Raw genomic sequence first — 16903 nt, forward strand, 5'->3', positions numbered from 1 at the left:
CTACACCCCTTTCCGCCACCTCCTACTCCCATATCCAACCAGCTGAACACCAATCTTATTACCTCTGGGCCACTAAACATCCATTTAGAATTTTGAGGGTTTTTTTTTTTCATATTAAGTTCCTAGAAGGCATAAAATATCTCTTCTTTCCATAGTGTTTAAGCCTCAGCTTACTGATATTAGCACTTCTGCTTTCCAAGAATATAACTTAACGTGGAAACCGAAACCATTCTTGTTGCATCTTTATCACATTCCTGATAAATATGTCAATGCTATCCCTTACCAGAACTTCTAGAAGAGAAGAAATGGTTCTCGTCTTATAAAGCATCATAAGTCATAAGTGTCATGGGCAGGAAAATTCAAATTATTTGATCATTATCTGAAAACTCTGGAAGCTCTCAGAATTTCCAATATATATATCCTAAATATATATATATTCCCTATATATACACCCTAAATATATATATATTCCCTATATACATATTTATTCCCTAAATATATATATTTATTCCCTAAATATACATATTTCCTTAAATATATATATTTATTCCCTGAATATACATATTTCCCTAAATATACATATATTCCCTGAATATATATATATATTCCCTGAATATACATATATTCTCTGAATATATATATATATATTCCCTAAGACAGGGATTCTTAGTCTAGAGTCTACGTATGTGAATCCTCTGGAATTATATGCAAAATTTGTGCACACACACATATACCCATTTGGGGGGAAGAGGTCCACAGCTATCGACAAATTCTCAAAGTGATCAATGACACACAAATAAATAGCTAATAAACTGTTTCCAGAAGCAAACAGAAAAGCCCCAAATCTCATTTCAAGAAGAGCCTGACCGACTAAGAAGTCATGAATACAAGCCCAGCACAGAGGGAGAGACAGTGAACTAACCTCCACTTCGCTCATCTCCCACATGCCCATCCTGAGGCACTGCCATCCATGACACCAGGCCCTGCTGTGCATGCTAAAACCAACCATCCTGGAAACCAACTTTTCTCCTTCAGCAACTACATTTGTAGCCATAACCTCATAGATGTTCAGCAACTATGGCTACTTTACAGGAACTTTGATCATTTTTCCCATGGGTTAAAAAAAAAAAAAGGGATAGAATTTCTTTCATTATTTCCATCTATAAGTACAAAGTGAAGTGGGGGAGAAATCTTAGAATATAAAGAAAATAACGAAACCCCTTAGATTTCATTAACACCGTTAGCAGGGTTCAGCTCCTCCAGGCATTCCTAATCTCAGTCTAAGCCATTATTCTTCCAACCGTAGTTTTTGAAGCGCAGTCTTGTAACACAGCTTAATTTGTACAGTCACTAGGTGAAATATAAATATATATTGTGATTTTTATTTGCTGCAGCCTTAAAACTCTGTTTGTTGGACGGCAGTACTTCAGTCACAAGCCCCACGTGCTGTTCCTACGGGGAGCAGATCTTGGAATGATTAAGCTAGCCCTCACGGGACCAGAGTTTCACGTTGCCAAAGGTCACGAAGGCAAGCGAGGTGGCCAAGCCCTTCTCTCCTTTAGAGGCGCTCCCCAGTGCGCACTCTAAGAGTCACCAAAATTGGGTTGATTATCCTAGCCTGTCAGTTCGAAGCCAGAAGCTCAGGACCCTCAAACTGTATGGTTGTTTTTTGTTTTGTCTGGGGAGGCGGGGAAAGAATTAAAACGTGGCCAGTGTCAACAGGCCCCATAAAAAGGTCTGTGACATTCAGCACCAAAACCTGGGGTTAGCTGCTCCCACCACACACGTCCTGTTGACTCTGAGGCCTCTACATCCCACCTTTTTCTTTTTCCTTCGCGGCTGCTTTTAACCTTCACGTTAACCTGATTCACCCGTTTATTATTCTCGAATGACGGAGAGGAGCGCCGAGGGCCAGCAGCCGGGTGGGGTCGCTGAGAACCGGGGTCCGCACCAGTCGCGCCCCTCCGCCGGGAGCGCCCCTCAGCGCAGTTCCGCCGCCATCCTGCAGGGGGCAGCAGGGCCCTGGCGGCCATCCAGGATGGGCCACGGCCCGTCCCTCTGGGAGAGGACGAGCCCTCGCTCCCTTGACCACGGCCCCACCCCGGGAGCCCCGCCTGGCGTCCCGTTTCCACCCGGCCTCGCTGGAGAGGCCTTCGCTGTACCCCATTCCATTGCTACAGCACCGGCTGCACTGAGGTGCGGCTCGGGTCCCCCGTGGGGGGTAACAAAGCCAGCAACCGCCTGCCTTCTCGCACCACGCCGCCCACCAAGGACCATCTCCCCAAACTCCGCCCCGCAGCCGGGAGGCGGGCTGCGCATGCGCGGCCCCGCGGCCCCGCCCACCCCCGGAGGCCTGCCCCAGAACCCGGGCCGCGCGCGGGCCCCTGCTGGGGATAAACGTCCTGTCCCGGGCCAGCCCGCAGGGTCAGAGCAGTCAGTCCCTCGCCGCCCGGCCCTCGCCCTGATTCGAGCCCGACCCCACCTACCGTGAGCGGCCACGAGAGCTCCCACCCTCCCAGCAGCAGGCCCGCCCTCGCAAACCGAAAGGCCTAGAGTACTGGCGTTCCCCCGCCACGGGGGGCGGGGTCTTGGGCCACGGGGGCGGAGCCCGGACCCCGCGTGGGCGGGGCATCTGGGCCCCCTGACCTGAGCTGATTGAAGGAGCGCTCGGAGCTGGAGGGCCACGTGGGCACGGCTGGGCGACCCGCCGGTGGGGAGGAGGAGGGTGGCCCTCCTTAGAGTCACTGTGGCGGAGTAGGAAGAAGGCCGGACGAAGTGCGGGAGAGGGGTCCCGGGATTTGTACTTGGTAAACTCAAGTCCCTTCCCTCCCCTCCCCCTACCTGTCCAACCTCTTTTTTTTTTTTTTAATAAAACGAGGGGATTGAACTTCACTAGATAATCTCTCAGGTCCTCACCAGCACTCGAGTTGTTTAAGAGATGAGTCTCCCAGGCATAAATCCCATGGTCTGACCTCATCCTTTACCTCTCCTGTCTCCTCTCTCTCTCCATCCACCCCCATACTTACGCTCCACCACCCCTGAGAAGTTGAAAATCCCTCAACTCCTCTTGTACTTTGTACAACTCATGATTTTGCTCGAGCTGGATACCGGAGCCTTTTACCTCGCCATCCATTCTCCACGACCGAAAATCCTCCTCTTGTCAAGGCCAGCCTCAGTGCTGCTGCTTTCATAATGCCTTTCCCGCTATCCCCAATCAGAATGAATTGTTTGTCTTTCTTTGCATTGTTTTAATCTTTATTACAGACAGCTGCCTTCTTTGGATTTTAGTTAGTAATTACGTAGTTTTTTTTAAACTGTAAGTGCCTTGAGAGGGCAGGGACCCTGTCTCATCCATATCTGTAGTTCCAGGCCCTTGCACATGAGAGGCACTCAATAAATATTAAGTGGATGCTGGGGTTCAAGTATAGATAGTTCACAGGCAAAATCTTTCATTCATTCACGGCCCACAAAACTATGGCCCCTACTCTGGAACTGTTAGGCTTAATTAAGAGAAGGCAACACACCTATGAGGAAATGAGACCTTTAGGTGGGTCCATTTTACACACACACACACACACACACACACCCTTTCCTTAGGAGAAAGTAGGCCTGGAAGCTGACTCTCCAGCAAGCTGGGAGATAGGGCTAAACTAACCAGGACAGAAGTAGGAGTCCTAGTAATTACTGGGGCCTAAGTTCTCTGCTAGACCCTGGGCATTGCTCCCCAAAGCTAGGCAGCAAGTCGGCTGTCTCTCCTGGCTCAGAGGGCCCTCCTTCCTCATTCCCATGGTCTTCAGGCAGCGGGCAGAGGCAATGGAGGGGCTGGGGGATGCAGGGACACAGGTTTTGAATGGGGAGAGGAAGCTCGTACTCTTGAGCAGCCTTCTCCCTGGACTTCTTAGGCATCCAAGCCTCTTGGGCAGCGAAAGGAGATGGCAGCCCTTGACCTAGGCCTCGCTCAAGCTGTGTGCCTGCAAAAGAGAAGCTAGTCAGGGAGTGATGACCTCCTGGCCATTCCCCAGTCTACTGGGGCCTGGCCTCAACTTACCAGGAATGGTGTTCTCCAGGAGGAAGCCCAAAAGTCCAGCCAGGAAGATGGGCTCTCTGAGCAGCGAGCGCAGTAACACATCCAAGGGGCTCCAGCCTGCAGGGGGTTGGGGCCAGGCAGGAAGGGAACTCTGATCCCGTGCAGGGCCAAGGGGTCTTATACTTCCAGACCTAAACCTAAGTCTTGGATTAAGAACAGATCTTTCTGAATTGTCATTCCATCCCCCCACCTTTGTCCCGCTACTCCCATTTCCCATACCCAGGCCCTTCCCACTGGATCCCTGCTCAACACTCAGTCTTCTGAGCATCCACCTGCCCCTCCAGATATGCTTTGATGATTCCAGGCTCCATGTCTAGAAAGTTTGGTATTAAAAGCCCCAACCTTATTTCCCACTCTTACCTTCTATGCTCTAGCCTGGGTTTCTCAACCTTAGTACTAGTGACATTTTGGACCAGATGATTCTTTGTTTGAGGGGGGCTGTCCTGTGCATTGCAGGATGTTTAGTAGCGTCCCTCTACCCACTAAATGCCCGTCATAATCACCACTCCCGTTTGTAACAGCCAAAAATGTCTCCAAACATTCCCTGTGGGGCAAAATCATCCTTGGTTGAGAACCACTGCTATTTGCTAAGCTGAGCTAACAAACTAAGCTGTTGCTGCTCCCAGGACATACCCTACGACTTCCTACCTCCATGTCTTTGTTTATGATGGCTCCTCCACCAGGAATGACCTTCATCTCACCAAATATAGTTACATCTGACCATCCTTCAAGACCAGCTCAATGTTACTTTCTCCATGAAACTTACCTGGACCATCTCAAAGAGAAGCCATCTCTCTCACCGCTGCTGCACCACAGCTCTTTATCTGAAACTTTCCTGGTATATTCCCACATGTCTCATCTCTTTTACTAGACTTTACCATCTAGAGGCACCTTTGTATCCCAAGGGGCTAGCATGGTACTCGATAAATATTTGCTAAACAAATGGATGAACTGTTGACACCAAAGCCCACAGATGGGTATGGGGCCTGGAGTCCAGAGCGCCTGAAGCCTCAAGCCCTTGCTTTCCCGCTGCTGAGTGACTCCCCCCCGTCCCCACTCCTCCCACCTGTGCTCAGGAGGACCGGGGCTTCCTGAAGCCACCTTGGCAACAGCAGGGCCATGAAGATGGAGAAGCCAACAATGAAGACATTCCGCCCGGAGTCAATGTCAGCCAGGTGGAAGCTGGAGAATCCAGTAGCCAGAACCACAGCCTGGGTCACCCCCAGCACCCCGCCTGTCTCGAACGGAAGTGATCGAAGGGGTTGAGAGAGGGCTGGTACAGTGGGGAGTGTTACAGGGCGGGGCGGGTTGTGATGGAGAGAGACAACCCAAAGGCTCATTTCTGATTCTGCCAGAAGCCCAGTCAAGAGGCCAAGATATGGGGCTGAGAAAATGTGGGCAGCTGATGCATGCTCATACCCATGTATCAGGGAGGCTATTCAGAAAGAAGGGTGCCAGCCACAACAAGTTGGTCACGCTGGGGGGTACTGGTTCAATACTAGTCTTGCTGATACATCCACTTACCAAGCACAGATAGCGGGATGGTGGTGAGGAGCTGGGCCAGCCTCGGGGAGAGCCCCAGCGCCATGCAGAGCAGCCCCACCAAGTGGGCCACTCGCCGAGATCCAGCCTACGTGAAGAGGAGACAGTAGAAGACACAGCCACCTCCTTGACTGTTCAAGGGTTTTGCCTGGCTGGCCCCTTCTCGTCATTTGGACCCCAACTCGAATGTTACCCTTCCAAGAAGCATCCCTGACAGAGTGCTGGGCACAGCTGGCAGTCAGTCAATGTGAGTGCCCTTCCCTCTCCTGCATCACCAGCTCTCCCGCCGGCACCCCCGTCCACATACCTGGAGAAGACTCACTGTGCCCACATTGGGGAAGCTGGATGCAGTGCCCATGGGGCTCCCCAACAGCCCGGCCAGCACACTGCCCAGACCCTCTAGGCTCAGCCCTCGACTGCAGGCATGTGGAGGTGGAGAAGGGAACTGCAGCAGCCGGCCACACAGGGCGTAGCAGCCCAGGGAGCTGGTAGAGGCTGCAAAGGCCATGGAGATGCCTGCAGCCAGAGCCCTGGGCGTCAGCAGGGGCCAGTCCCACTCAGCTGGGGAGGGAGAAAGAGCCACCTTGGGGCCAGACTCGAGTCTGGAGCAATCCCTCTGCCTCCAAAGGCCTATGCCACAAGAACCCTAGAGGCCCCTTTGTCTTTGCAGATAATGTCTTGGGACAGAACCACCAAACTCTCAGGATAAAGACCCATCCCTTTACCATGGTCTACAAGGGCCTTTTTGGTCTGACCCTTACCTCTCTCTCTCTAGCCTCATCTCCCACCACACTCTGCCTCACTGCCTTCCCTCCAGATACACTGGCCTTGTTTCAGTCCCCTGTACTTGCTGAGCTGCCAGCTACCACAGGGCCTTTGCATACGCTGTTCTGTGCACCTAGAATGCTCTTCTGTCTTGCCTTCACCCAATTAGCTCCTACTCATCTCTCACATCTCAGCTCAGTGATCACTTCCTCAAGAATTCCTTTCCTGACATCTCTGATAAAGTCAGATTCCCCATTATAAGCACTCATCGCACAATGTACCTCCACTTTGCTACACTTACCACGTGCAAATTTTACATTTACTTGGGTGACTATTTAATTAGTATCTGTATTCCCCAACAGATTATAAACTTCCTGAGCATAGGTACTATGTCTGTCATGTTCATCACCATGTCCCCTGTCATAGGCCTAGCACATAATCAGCATTCAACAGACCTTTATTAAATTGATGAATGAGCACATTTCATATAAAATGTCTCAAAAGCAATCTTCATATAGAGGTTACCAACTCCAGTGCCTATGGGGGGAGGTAACAGAAATGTGTAAATTGGGTAAGGAGTACAGTAGGGAGTGGTGGGGCTTATAGATGTCTGTTAAGACTAAGTAAAACACCTGTGGTGAGGGGCTGGCATGCCCCTCCAACTGGCAATTTCTCTCCCTTGTGTGTTTTGAGAAAACATAGGATTTAACTCAGAAATGAAATTCATTAAATCTTGAGTTTAAAGAAACAGACACCTTTATTTGAGTGAGAGGATGGAGGACTAGGAGAACACCTACCAGGGTGAGGCAGCCAAAACCACGGTGCCTTGGAGGGGGCAGACAGCTCCAGGGGGATGACGCTGAGACCCAGAAGGGCAGTGACGATCCACCCACAGGCCACTGGGATCAGCACCTGAGGGGCGAGACTGAGACAGAAAGAACCCCTCCCCCAGAACCTTCCAAGCCAACCTGGGAGGGGCAGACAAAAGCCAAAAAGTAGGGGCCGAGCGAACGTTCTATGCCAGCCCTTCTACCTTCAACGCCCCTGCCCAGACCCCTTGTACCGAGAGGAGCCGGAAGGCAGGGATGCGAGTGTGAGGTGAAGAGGATGAGGCTGGCCTCCAGGGGCGTGGGGATAACTGGCAGGAGCCCAGGTGCTGAGAACAGACCACCATGAGCAGGATAACCCTAGGAGAGGGAAGGAGCTTTAGAAGCAAGAGGAAAGAGGCATCCTGAGTGGGGGGTAACAGATGTAGGAGTGGCAGAAAACCATAAAAAGGGGCCCCAGAGAAGAAAGCATCCATGGAAACGGGAAGGAGACAGTGTGAGGGTCAGGAAGACCGAATAAATCCAGCAAAAGTCCCAATTCCAAATCCACAAAGTGTTGTCCCTGCTCAGATCACTGCTGAATCTGGTGGGGCCAACAGCTCTGCCCTCCCCCAGTCCCACACACCCCGCTGGTCACCACCCCACGCCTCTCAGGACTTACGTACAGCGAAGCCAGTCCCCAGTGAGTGGAGCAGAACAGGGCCACCTCCCTGTGGACAGAGAGCCCTGCCACCACCAGGCTGGGGGCCAGCACTAGGGGCCCACAGTGGGGGAACAAGTGGCCAGGACCCCCCAGCAGTCCCAGCATGCCTTGCAGCAGCCCAGACACCACCACGGCCCCAGACACCTGGTGGAGTGGAATGGAGGACAGAGAGAGAACATTCTGCTCAACCAAGTTGACCTCAGCCTAGACTTCTTAACTAATCCCAGGATCCAGGAGTGGGTCCCTCCTGCAGAGCATCTCAGTCCCTGCAAAATGGAAACAAGAGCCTCCCCAATCGTGGACCACCCTTAGCCCTCCTGCTCCCCCTCTCCAGGCACTCACCTCTCGGAGAGAAGTGTTCCAGGATTCCAGGCCAGGGCAGCCAGGTTCCCCACACAGGCGCAGCACGAAGGAGGCTGGGAAAAGTTGGGGGCATGGAGAGAAGAGAAGGAAATGAAGACCCGCTGCTCTTCAGTCCTAGCTGGTGCCTGGCACAGCTCTAAAACCCCACAGTGCCCTTACCAGTCCCATCATTGCCCAATCTCAGTCCTGCACTCACCCACACCTGTACGCTCAGACTAGCACCCAACCCTGCCCTCACCCTGTGTCCTTGCTCTGTGCTCACAGTTTCCAGGTGTCCGGATGGCCAAAGGTAGCTTCTGGCTGGTCAGCACCAGAGCAGGGACAAGGAACTCTAAGGATGGAGCCTGGACAAGAGGCAGCCTGTAGGAACAGCAGCCCCGGCAGGTCTGGAAACCTGTGGCAACTGTAAGGACTCCCCAAGACTCTCCTACCCCCGGGGGCCCTGCCCCTCTCTCTCCCGGGAGTCCCCCTCACCTGCTGCCCATCCAAGTCTGCAGGGTGGTAGACACACCACATGAAAAGAGGCTGGAGGCCAGGAGCTGGGCAGGGGAGTAAGAGAGTCCTCCTGGGGGGAGACTTCGAAGCAGGAGCAGGTGGGAGGCACACAGCAGAGAAGCCAGGACCAAGATGTGCTGCAGGTGGAGGGATGGGAAAGGGCAATCTTCAGAAATAGACAGAAATACCTATTTCCAGAGCGTTTCTCATGCCACATCTACTCCCCCACAGACCCTGTTAAGCCGGCACCAACTCCTGCACCTCTGCGTCCTACCTGCAGAGCCAGAAGACAGCTGAGGCCCCAGGGAGGAGGCCCACCCGGAGAAGCCCCAGAGCGAGAGGAGGGATTTTGGACAGCAGGCCGCAGTGGCGTTGGTGGCAGAGGAACCAGGGAATCTTGGGAGCCCACGGAGCACAGCTGGATGGGATGGGGGGGTGGTCGGCTCATGCTGCCCTGCATTTTGTCTTGTCTTGGCTGGCGTGGGCCAGACTTAAGCAGAGAGTAAGAGGTCAGAGTTGAGTGAAGCTAGCTGCCTGGAGTGGGGAGGAGGTGGGGTGTCAATGAAGCGGAGAGAAGGGATGAGGATTTGGGTCAGGACATGGCCCTTTCGCCTTTGCCCAGCTCCTTTCACCTTTGCCCAGCTCTTGTGCAAATTCCATCACCCATTAACAGGGCAGCCATGTTCTGGACCCTCCCCCCAAGAATCTCCACCTAGAGCCCCTGTTCCAGGCTCCAGAAAGCAGGGTAGAAGGGGTGGGGAGGAGACCTATAAAACAACCTGGGGAGATGTTACAGACTGTATTCGCTCCTCACCCCGCCATTTCGAACCATCACTCTTACACCACAGTTCTCCACCCTTCAGGGTCAAGACCGCTGGACAATCTCAAAAGACAATGCAAGGGCCATATCCCTACGTTGTGCATGACAACAGCCATGACCACAACTCCGTGTAATGTCCTCACAGTAACATAAAGGAGAAATAAAAGTAATTTATAACAACAGGTATGTAGATATGCGAAAGCTTGGGCCCAGCTAAAGCAGAAGACGATGAAGTGGTCCAGTGCCCACCCCCATCTGTAGAATCATCGTGGGTGTGACAGCTATGATGCCAACTGATACTGGTCTTTCCTGGCGGCTCATGTACCACAGGCAGTGCTGCCATCGGTGACCCGAGGCTCCAAAATAGTGAACAGGTTCTTGGTAAAGTGCTGAATAAAGTAAGGTACAGTTTTAACTTACACGGAGGTGCAGTCTTGGCAAACTGAATCTTCTTCAAAATGTGCAAAAACTAGCTTGCGTTTACATGTAAAAAGTTATTTAGTTATAGGCGTCCTATACATGATGTCCAGCTGGTCATTCAAATGTTGTCTTGAGAATTCTTCATAATAAGGGAGGTCCTGAGCATCCTGCCCAGGCTGGCTAAATGCCCGTAGCATCCCTTAGAACATGTCAAAAAATGCCCCATAAATTTCCAAAATGCCCCCTAGGGGGCAGTACCACCCCTGCTGTGGATCATCTTTAAAAGTCCCAAATACCCTCAGTCCAGCTGCCCAGGACGTTTTCCTTCTTCCAATGATAACTCAGCCTTGGATTTAACAACACTGACTACCACCGTGTGTCAGACCCGACTGAAGTCAGGCTAGAGAGAGGTGTCCTGGGGCTTGTCCTCAGTGAGCTCATGGGGCTCTGCTGGATCCTCAGCTTGGCCTCTCCACGCGATGTGCTTCAGGACCCACAAGGATGCTGCTCACTCAGAACTTGTGACAGACAGGGCAACCCCAGGCATGGTACAGTCACCATCTATGCCCCGTGGCAGCCAAGTCGAGCAGTGCTGGCGCCCCCAGGGTGCTGGGAGCAAGGACGAGGGGAAGTTTGACATGGGAGCCTGAGCCTGTGACTAACAGGGAAGTTCTCTCTCTCTTTTTTTTTTTTGTGAGGAAGATCAGCCCTGAGCTAACATCCGTGCCCATCTTCCTCCACTTTATATGGGACGCCACCACAGCATGGCCCGACAAGTGGTGCGTCAGTGCGCGCCGGGGATCCGAACCCGGGCCGCCAGCAGCGGAGCACGTGCACTTAACCGCTACGCCATGGGGCCGGCACAAACAGGGAAGTTCTGATATGGGGCTCAGAGAGAAGGAATTGCAGATGACGGGACCAGGCAGGAGGGAGGCTCAGAAGGCAGACACGGGGCGGGGCAGAGGTTCTTCAGGGGCTGCCGCCGAAGGAAGAGGCCAGGCCATGCAATGGAAACTGTTTATTGAAACCTCAGTTCTACAAAAGCGTGAAAAATCCAGATACAAAGCGGCGGCCAGAGAGGCCTGTGAAGAGAAGACCCGGGAGAGGAACCGGAGGAGAGGGAAGCCCAGGAGCAGGGTACTAAGAAGAGAGGGCTGGAAGACAAGAGGGCAAGGCTGAAGGTCCCAGCAGGCCCTGGCTCCTTTGGACTACATCCAGGGGACAGGTGTGGAGAGGGCTTCCCACCTTCCCCACCTTCCCTCCACAGCTTCTACCTTGGCCCGATCAGCCCCTGGCTCTCCGGCTCCAGGAACATCACACAGACCAGTCAATGTCCCCCGTACCCCCACCCTCGCCATCCCCCCATTTCTCCCATCACCAACCATTATCCTTCCATCCTGGGGAGCTCAAAAACAAGTCTAGAAGAGCCCAGGGGAGGTGGAGAGAGAGGGGCTTCTCCTCTGCCCAGCTGTGACATGCCCCTGGTCACTGAGCTCACTTTCCCAGGTACCATCACTGCCCTGGCCAAGCAGCCAGCCACTGAGCCTAGGAGAGTGAGTGACCTTCAGTCCTTCTGCCCCACAACCCCTTAAGCTCCATCACCCAGGAGGACAAGGGACCAGCCAAGGACCCAGAGAGGTAGAGAGGATCTAAATCAAGCTTTGCTCCTCCAGGTTCTCCCTAGGGACTCCCAAGTCCTCTGCGTGCACTCCTTGGAGCCCTACCTAGCCTGGGAAAATGAAAGACTTGAGGCGGGCCAGCTCCATGATCTTGAGAAGGGAACACTGCTGGGGCTGTGGGAGCAGAGGAAGCACTGGGCTCCAGGGCCAGGGGGGAGCCAGGCCGTGGGAGTGGTACCAAGGGCTGGGGGCCCCCGTGGGGACCGTACGGTTGAGGTGGCGGCAGGCGCGGCAGGTTGTGGAGTCTCTCTGGAGCTTCGGGCAAAGGGGGCAGTTATGGAGAAGAGTGGGAGGGGCGGGAGGGTCTGGAGGAGGCAATGGTGGGGGAGTCAGCGAGGCCAGAACGCTGCCCCAAAGTGAACGCAGCCCTACATCGCCTTCCAGGCAGCTGGAGACGTTAGCAGGACACGGCAGGCACTGTGGCACGGGAGAAGGTGTGCAGGGTTCCAAGAGGCAGCTGGAGGCCAGTCCAAGGTCCGGAGGGCCAGGTGGGGGGCTGCAGGACAGCCCCAAGGACTGGTGTATCACAGCCACCGATGCCACAGCCAGGGCCACACTGCTCACATAGGCCATGGCTAACAGGCAGGAGAGCTGTAGAATAAAGGGTCAGAAAGGTCAGCACCCAAATACCCTTCCCCCCAAACCTGCTTCTGACTGTCTTTAACACCCTCACCCCTTGTCACTAGAAAGTGACAGCCCACTCAAGCCCCCTATTCTTCCCGACCCCTCCTCACCTTTGCCAGCCGCTGGCAGAGGGAGCCCAGGGCCAGCTGCCAGGCCGGCTGCTCGAGCAGCACACACAGGTCTGTGTAGGTGTACCAGCCCCGCCGCCGGCCCTGCTGCTCGGCCACACTGTTGGAAGAGGAGAAAAGACACTCTGCAACTCTCCTGCAGCTGGCCCAATAGCGCCTTCATTCCCCCGGGAACCCACCAGGAAACGCTGGGGGGCTTGTTAAACATACAGAGTCCTAGGCTACCTGTTGATCCAGAAACAGGACGAGACCAAGACCTGTATTTTATTTTTATTTATTTTTTTTGTGAGGAAGATCAGCCCTGAGCTAACATCTGTTGCCAATCCTCCTCTTTTTGCTGAGGAAGACTGGCCCTGGGCTAACATCCATGCCCATCTTCCTCCACTTTATATGGGACGCCGCCACGGCATGGCCTGACAAGTTGTGCGTCAGTGCGCGCCTGGGATCCAAACTGGCGAACCCCAGGCCGCTGCAGCAGAGTGCGTGCACTTAACTGCTTGTGCCTCCGGACTGGCCCCCAAGACCTGTATTTTAAATGAGCTTCTTCCACCCTCCCAAAGATGATTATGAAGAGGGCAGACAGGTTTGGCAACCACCACCTTGGGTGATTCTCTTTCCTGTCTCCTCCCTCCCCCCAGTTACACAGACCCTCATCTCTGTCTAGTCCTATGGCTTAGGCCTCAGCCCCCAAATCCCTCGAGCCCCTCTTCCCAACTCCTAGAACCTACCAGCTCTCCAGCCAGCTCAGCACCTCAAAGATCTCCCGAGGGTCAGTGTAGAGACGCCAATCCTGTGGGCAGGAAGAGAAGGGCACCAAACCAGGCCCAGGTATGAGACACAGTTATTCAATAACCACAGTTGCAGAAGCAACTACAACCACCACTACAGCTAACACTTAGCACTTACTGTGTGCCAGATACTGTTCCAAGAGCTTTTACATATTAACTTGTTTAATCACCACGTATCTGGTATACTCTATTAAGGGCACTGGGAGGAAATAATTCTGAGAATGGTCCATGCCCATAGGGAGCTCAGAGTCTAGAGACAAGGAAATTCTGGAACCCAATAAGATGAGCTCTGACTCAGAGTGTGCCCTGTTGGGCCTGGAGGAATGGGGAGGATGCTCCATTTCTGGCCTCACCACCCTAGGAACCTCCAAAGTCTGTGGTTAGTGCAGAAGAACTAGGAAGGGAAGACACTAACAAGGAAAGACACAAAGAGAATAGGCAGAAAGAGAAATGAACAAAAAACAGAAGGTTGAGAAAGAAAAGAAAAAGGTGAAAGGAACATAAAGATGGGCCAGGGAAACACAGTGAGAAAAAGAACAGCTACTCACCATGGCACTCAGGAAGCCCCTCTCCAGGGCATTGAGAGTGGGCACGGCCACGCCCCCGGCAGCCCCCCATTCATCATTGAAGACCTCTTCCTCCTCCCCTTCATCATACAGGTACTTACTGGCTACCATCTGCAGAGGAGCCAGAGGCGGCATCAGTAGAGCTCACAGCGGGCTCCTGGCTCACCAGGGAGATGAAGGGGAGGGGGCGTCTTACCATGGAGATCAGGAACAAGTCAGAGGATGACACGTGCTGTAGGTAGTCGGGGTTTCGGTGCCGGAGGCGCTCAATATACACCAGAGCTAGCATCATCGCACATGGGGAGATGCATGCCTCCCTGCACAGTAGGAAGGCCCAGGAATTAAACCCAAGGGTCTTTCAGCTCTTGTAACTCTTATGATGCTCATCTCTGTGTCTTTACATTTTCTCTTTAGAAAGAACTATTCCCCACTCCCTAGGACCCAAACACTCTCCTCCTGTCCCCCTCAATTCTGGGCTCACCGGGACACATGGGCTACATATTTCTTCTGGAGTCGGCGAATAGGGCTGGGGGCCGCCTTCTGGAGCAGTTCCACAGCAATGTCTGCAGGGGGCAGAAGGAAGGCAGAGCAAGTAAACAACTCTCCCCAACTAGTCCCCAGGGTTATCAGCAGAAGACCCAGACTTATATTATCTGAGGCCTTGGGGACAGGACCATAGTAACAAAACACACATCAAATTCTCCCACGCTGAGACAAAATGCCCATTCCAAGTTTGAGTTTCAGCTCCTTCCAGCAAGAAGCCTTATTTTCCTGTCGCCTGAAATTATCTAGATTCGTCTTCCACTCTTACTCATTTGAGAAAACAAACATGTCTTGTTTATTTGGGAAACATATGATGGATATCTTCAGAAAATTAAAACTTTCTGGTAAAAAAAAACTCAAGAGTGATATGGAGTTGTAAGATACCAATGTTTTTTACTCATTTGGGCTAAAGATATGTGAAATATAAACTGGGTGCTTACACCAACTACCAATGAACCAGCTATAAGGAGACAGTAGCTCATGGGGTACACCTAGAGTCATTGTGGTGACTGTCGACAACCCCATTCGCATGCCTCTCACTCGCGCCGTCACACAACACTGTCGAACCTGCCACAGGGCTGGAGAGCTCCTCCAGGCTACAGTCAGCTTCCCAGTCCCAGCCATAATAGAGTCTCCTTCGGATCCGGGCACTCAGCTTCTGGTGTCCCGGGAGGAACTGAAACAGGGCAGGAGGCGGGTGGAGAGTGAAGGGCAGCGAAGGGTTGGAGATCCTGGCTCCGGGCTGGAAGCGGGGTGCGGAGAAGCAGGCCTGCCTCACTACTAGTGGGGGCTGTGCCCCACCCAGCCCGGCGATCTCTGGATTGTTTGCCAGTGGCGGCCTGTCCACAGGGGGAGGAACCCTCCTCCGCCGAGGGCTCCCAGGAGAGGTTCTCAGAAGGGCCCCGGCTGGCCACCCCTATCCCCATTTCTGTACCCGGCGGCTCACCCTCAGGGCCCAAGCAGCCCGGGCCTCGAGTAGGCAAGGCTCGAGCGGCTGCCGCCCGGTTCTCGGGCAAGACCGTCAGGCGAGCTCGCAGTCCCGATCGGGCCCCGAGGGGAGCGCCCGGGGTCCCGGCTCCAAGCGCCGGGAGGCCGGGGAGGGGGCGGGCCGCGCACTCACCGTGAAGTCCTGGAAGCCGGTGAGGGAGAAGGCGCCTTCTTCGTCCAGCAGGAGCCCGGCCAGGTCCATCGCGCCGCACCAGCCGCTGTCCTGCGAAGGTGGAAGGGAAGAGAAGGAGTCGTAGTGAGGCCACGGAGCCGGTCCTGCCCGCCTGTCCACCTGCCCGCCGGCCTCGCCCGCGCGCACCGCCGCCCTCACCAGTGCAGCCCCCTCCCCTCGCGCCGGCGGCGGCAGGCGGGGCCCGGGCAGGCGGGCGCCTCTTCCTGTTCCGCCCGGGCGGGGCTCCGGCCTGGACTCCGAGCGTGGGGCTCGAGAGCCGGGGCGCTCCCCTCGCGGAGCGGAGAGGAGACCCGGCCGCCCCGCGCGTCTGCCCCGCGTTGACAAGCCGCGGAGGTGTCGCCGGCGAGTCAGCGCCCGGCACTTCCTGCCGCCCGCTGGGCCGAGCCGCCGGCCCCGACCGCCAGGAAGGAGCCGCACTGAGCCCGGGCAAGTCACGGAGCTGAGCCCCACGTGCCCTCATCTGAGAAACGGGGAGACTGCTAGGGGACAATGCCGCACTGAGGATGAACGAGCCCGGCTGACCTTTTCGTACCCATGTAGATGTTAATATCAGTAAAACAGGGACGCCGGGCAGCGAGTTGCTCTGATTTTTTAAAGTGGAGCTAAACCATAAACACACAGAGAAATGTACATAAAAAGCCTCAGAAAGGATACAGAAGAAATTTAACAGTGGGCGAACTGTGGACTAGGTGCCAAGGAAACTTACTTTTAGCTGTATACCTTCCTTTTAGTATAGTTTGAAAATTTAAACCTAACTACGTATTTTCTAGGGTTATTGCAGATTAAATGATCTCAAGAGAATATTAAGCGCCTGGTACGTTGTAAGCCTCAATAAATGGTGTTAACCTGCCCCCCAAAGAGTAAACACAGGGTTTTATTTTTAAACTCACCCCCCGATCCCAATCTCCTGATTGAGCAAAGGATTGGAAGGAGCTTCGATACGTGGAGGCGGGAAAGTTTACAGAAAGAGATGGGGAGGAAACAACTTTTCAGAGTTGTTTGAGTTGTGAAGCTGTTTTGGAGTCTGTCGCGTCACGCGCTGGTGTTTGTTTATCCGCGGAGGGGAGGGAACTGGGAGGGCAGTATGTCGAGGGCTGAGTAATAGGATGGCCGCCGCCCTCCCAGAGCAGAGGCTGATCCTACCGGGCATACTGGGCATCTGTAAGCCCCCTTCCAGTCCCTTCGGTCCGATTCGCACCGGGAGTACCCGGCCAGCACCCGACTCCCTAGCTGCCCTGCCTACCCAGGGAGAGGAAACCGGGCTGGGGTGGGGAAACGCAGAGACACGGTCCTTCCATCAGGCAGACTTAGAGACAGCCCAGTCAGCGACCTGGCTCGCGACTTCACCAGCCAGAGCACGCACCTGCGCAGAA

The 16903-nt window shown here is 54.0% G+C and overlaps 3 protein-coding genes across 10 annotated transcripts in view; all 3 read right to left on the reverse strand.

Moving 5' to 3' along the window:
• The window catches only part of NHEJ1 (non-homologous end joining factor 1), a 77064-nt gene extending 74496 nt beyond the window's left edge, over window positions 1-2568 (reverse strand). For 2 of the 5 annotated variants that reach the window (XM_058533032.1, XM_058533029.1), the window contains exon 1: window positions 1819-2248. The gene's annotated coding sequence lies outside the window, so the exon portion shown is untranslated. Of the gene's footprint in view, window positions 1-1818; window positions 2249-2486 lie in introns of those variants that run through there. The other 3 variants (XM_058533030.1, XM_058533033.1, XM_058533028.1) reach the window with 3 other exon arrangements.
• A 1107-nt stretch (window positions 2569-3675) lies between these two features.
• Window positions 3676-9669, reverse strand: SLC23A3 (solute carrier family 23 member 3). Of its 2 annotated transcripts, XM_058533467.1 has the most exons (12): window positions 9057-9669; window positions 8762-8919; window positions 8526-8647; window positions 8267-8340; window positions 7887-8068; window positions 7458-7581; window positions 7192-7306; window positions 5937-6190; window positions 5612-5717; window positions 5154-5321; window positions 4049-4144; window positions 3676-3971 (listed from the first exon to the last, which is right to left on the reverse strand). In XM_058533467.1, exons 1-12 carry the CDS (start codon window positions 9240-9242, stop codon window positions 3682-3684), a joined length of 1875 nt encoding a protein of 624 aa, XP_058389450.1. In that variant the 5' UTR covers window positions 9243-9669; the 3' UTR covers window positions 3676-3681. The 2 variants fall into 2 exon arrangements, with proteins under 2 accessions (XP_058389450.1, XP_058389452.1); XM_058533469.1 differs by lacking the exon at window positions 5937-6190 and having other exon boundaries at window positions 7192-7237; window positions 7449-7550; window positions 8550-8647.
• A 1356-nt stretch (window positions 9670-11025) lies between these two features.
• On the reverse strand, window positions 11026-16861 carry CNPPD1 (cyclin Pas1/PHO80 domain containing 1). Of its 3 annotated transcripts, none has more exons than XM_058533035.1 (9): window positions 16774-16846; window positions 15471-15560; window positions 14918-15026; window positions 14289-14370; window positions 14004-14124; window positions 13790-13918; window positions 13182-13243; window positions 12436-12553; window positions 11026-12292 (listed from the first exon to the last, which is right to left on the reverse strand). In XM_058533035.1, exons 2-9 carry the CDS (start codon window positions 15537-15539, stop codon window positions 11747-11749), a joined length of 1236 nt encoding a protein of 411 aa, XP_058389018.1. In that variant the 5' UTR covers window positions 15540-15560; window positions 16774-16846; the 3' UTR covers window positions 11026-11746. The 3 variants fall into 3 exon arrangements, with proteins under 3 accessions (XP_058389018.1, XP_058389017.1, XP_058389019.1); XM_058533034.1 differs by lacking the exon at window positions 16774-16846 and adding an exon at window positions 16421-16767; XM_058533036.1 differs by lacking the exon at window positions 14918-15026 and having other exon boundaries at window positions 16774-16861.
• Window positions 16862-16903: the final 42 nt, after the last annotated feature.

Source organism: Diceros bicornis, chromosome 37 (assembly GCF_020826845.1).
Source record: "Diceros bicornis minor isolate mBicDic1 chromosome 37, mDicBic1.mat.cur, whole genome shotgun sequence".
Lineage (NCBI taxonomy): Eukaryota > Metazoa > Chordata > Mammalia > Perissodactyla > Rhinocerotidae > Diceros > Diceros bicornis.

Coding starts and splice junctions, on each gene's coding strand:
- SLC23A3 (XM_058533467.1), bottom strand. CDS start 9,242: ATGCAGGGCAGCATGAGCCGACCACCCCCCCATCCCATCCAGCTGTGC. Junction 6,191..7,191: donor GTTTTGGCTGCCTCACCCTG/GTAGGTGTTCTC, acceptor CTCCCTCCCCAG/CTGAGTGGGACTGGCCCCTG. Junction 4,145..5,153: donor CCCGGTCCTCCTGAGCACAG/GTGGGAGGAGTG, acceptor AACCCCCTGCAG/GCTGGAGCCCCTTGGATGTG.
- CNPPD1 (XM_058533035.1), bottom strand. CDS start 15,539: ATGGACCTGGCCGGGCTCCTGCTGGACGAAGAAGGCGCCTTCTCCCTC. Junction 13,244..13,789: donor GGGGCTTCCTGAGTGCCATG/GTGAGTAGCTGT, acceptor TCCTGCCCACAG/GATTGGCGTCTCTACACTGA. Junction 12,293..12,435: donor TCTGCCAGCGGCTGGCAAAG/GTGAGGAGGGGT, acceptor TTTATTCTACAG/CTCTCCTGCCTGTTAGCCAT.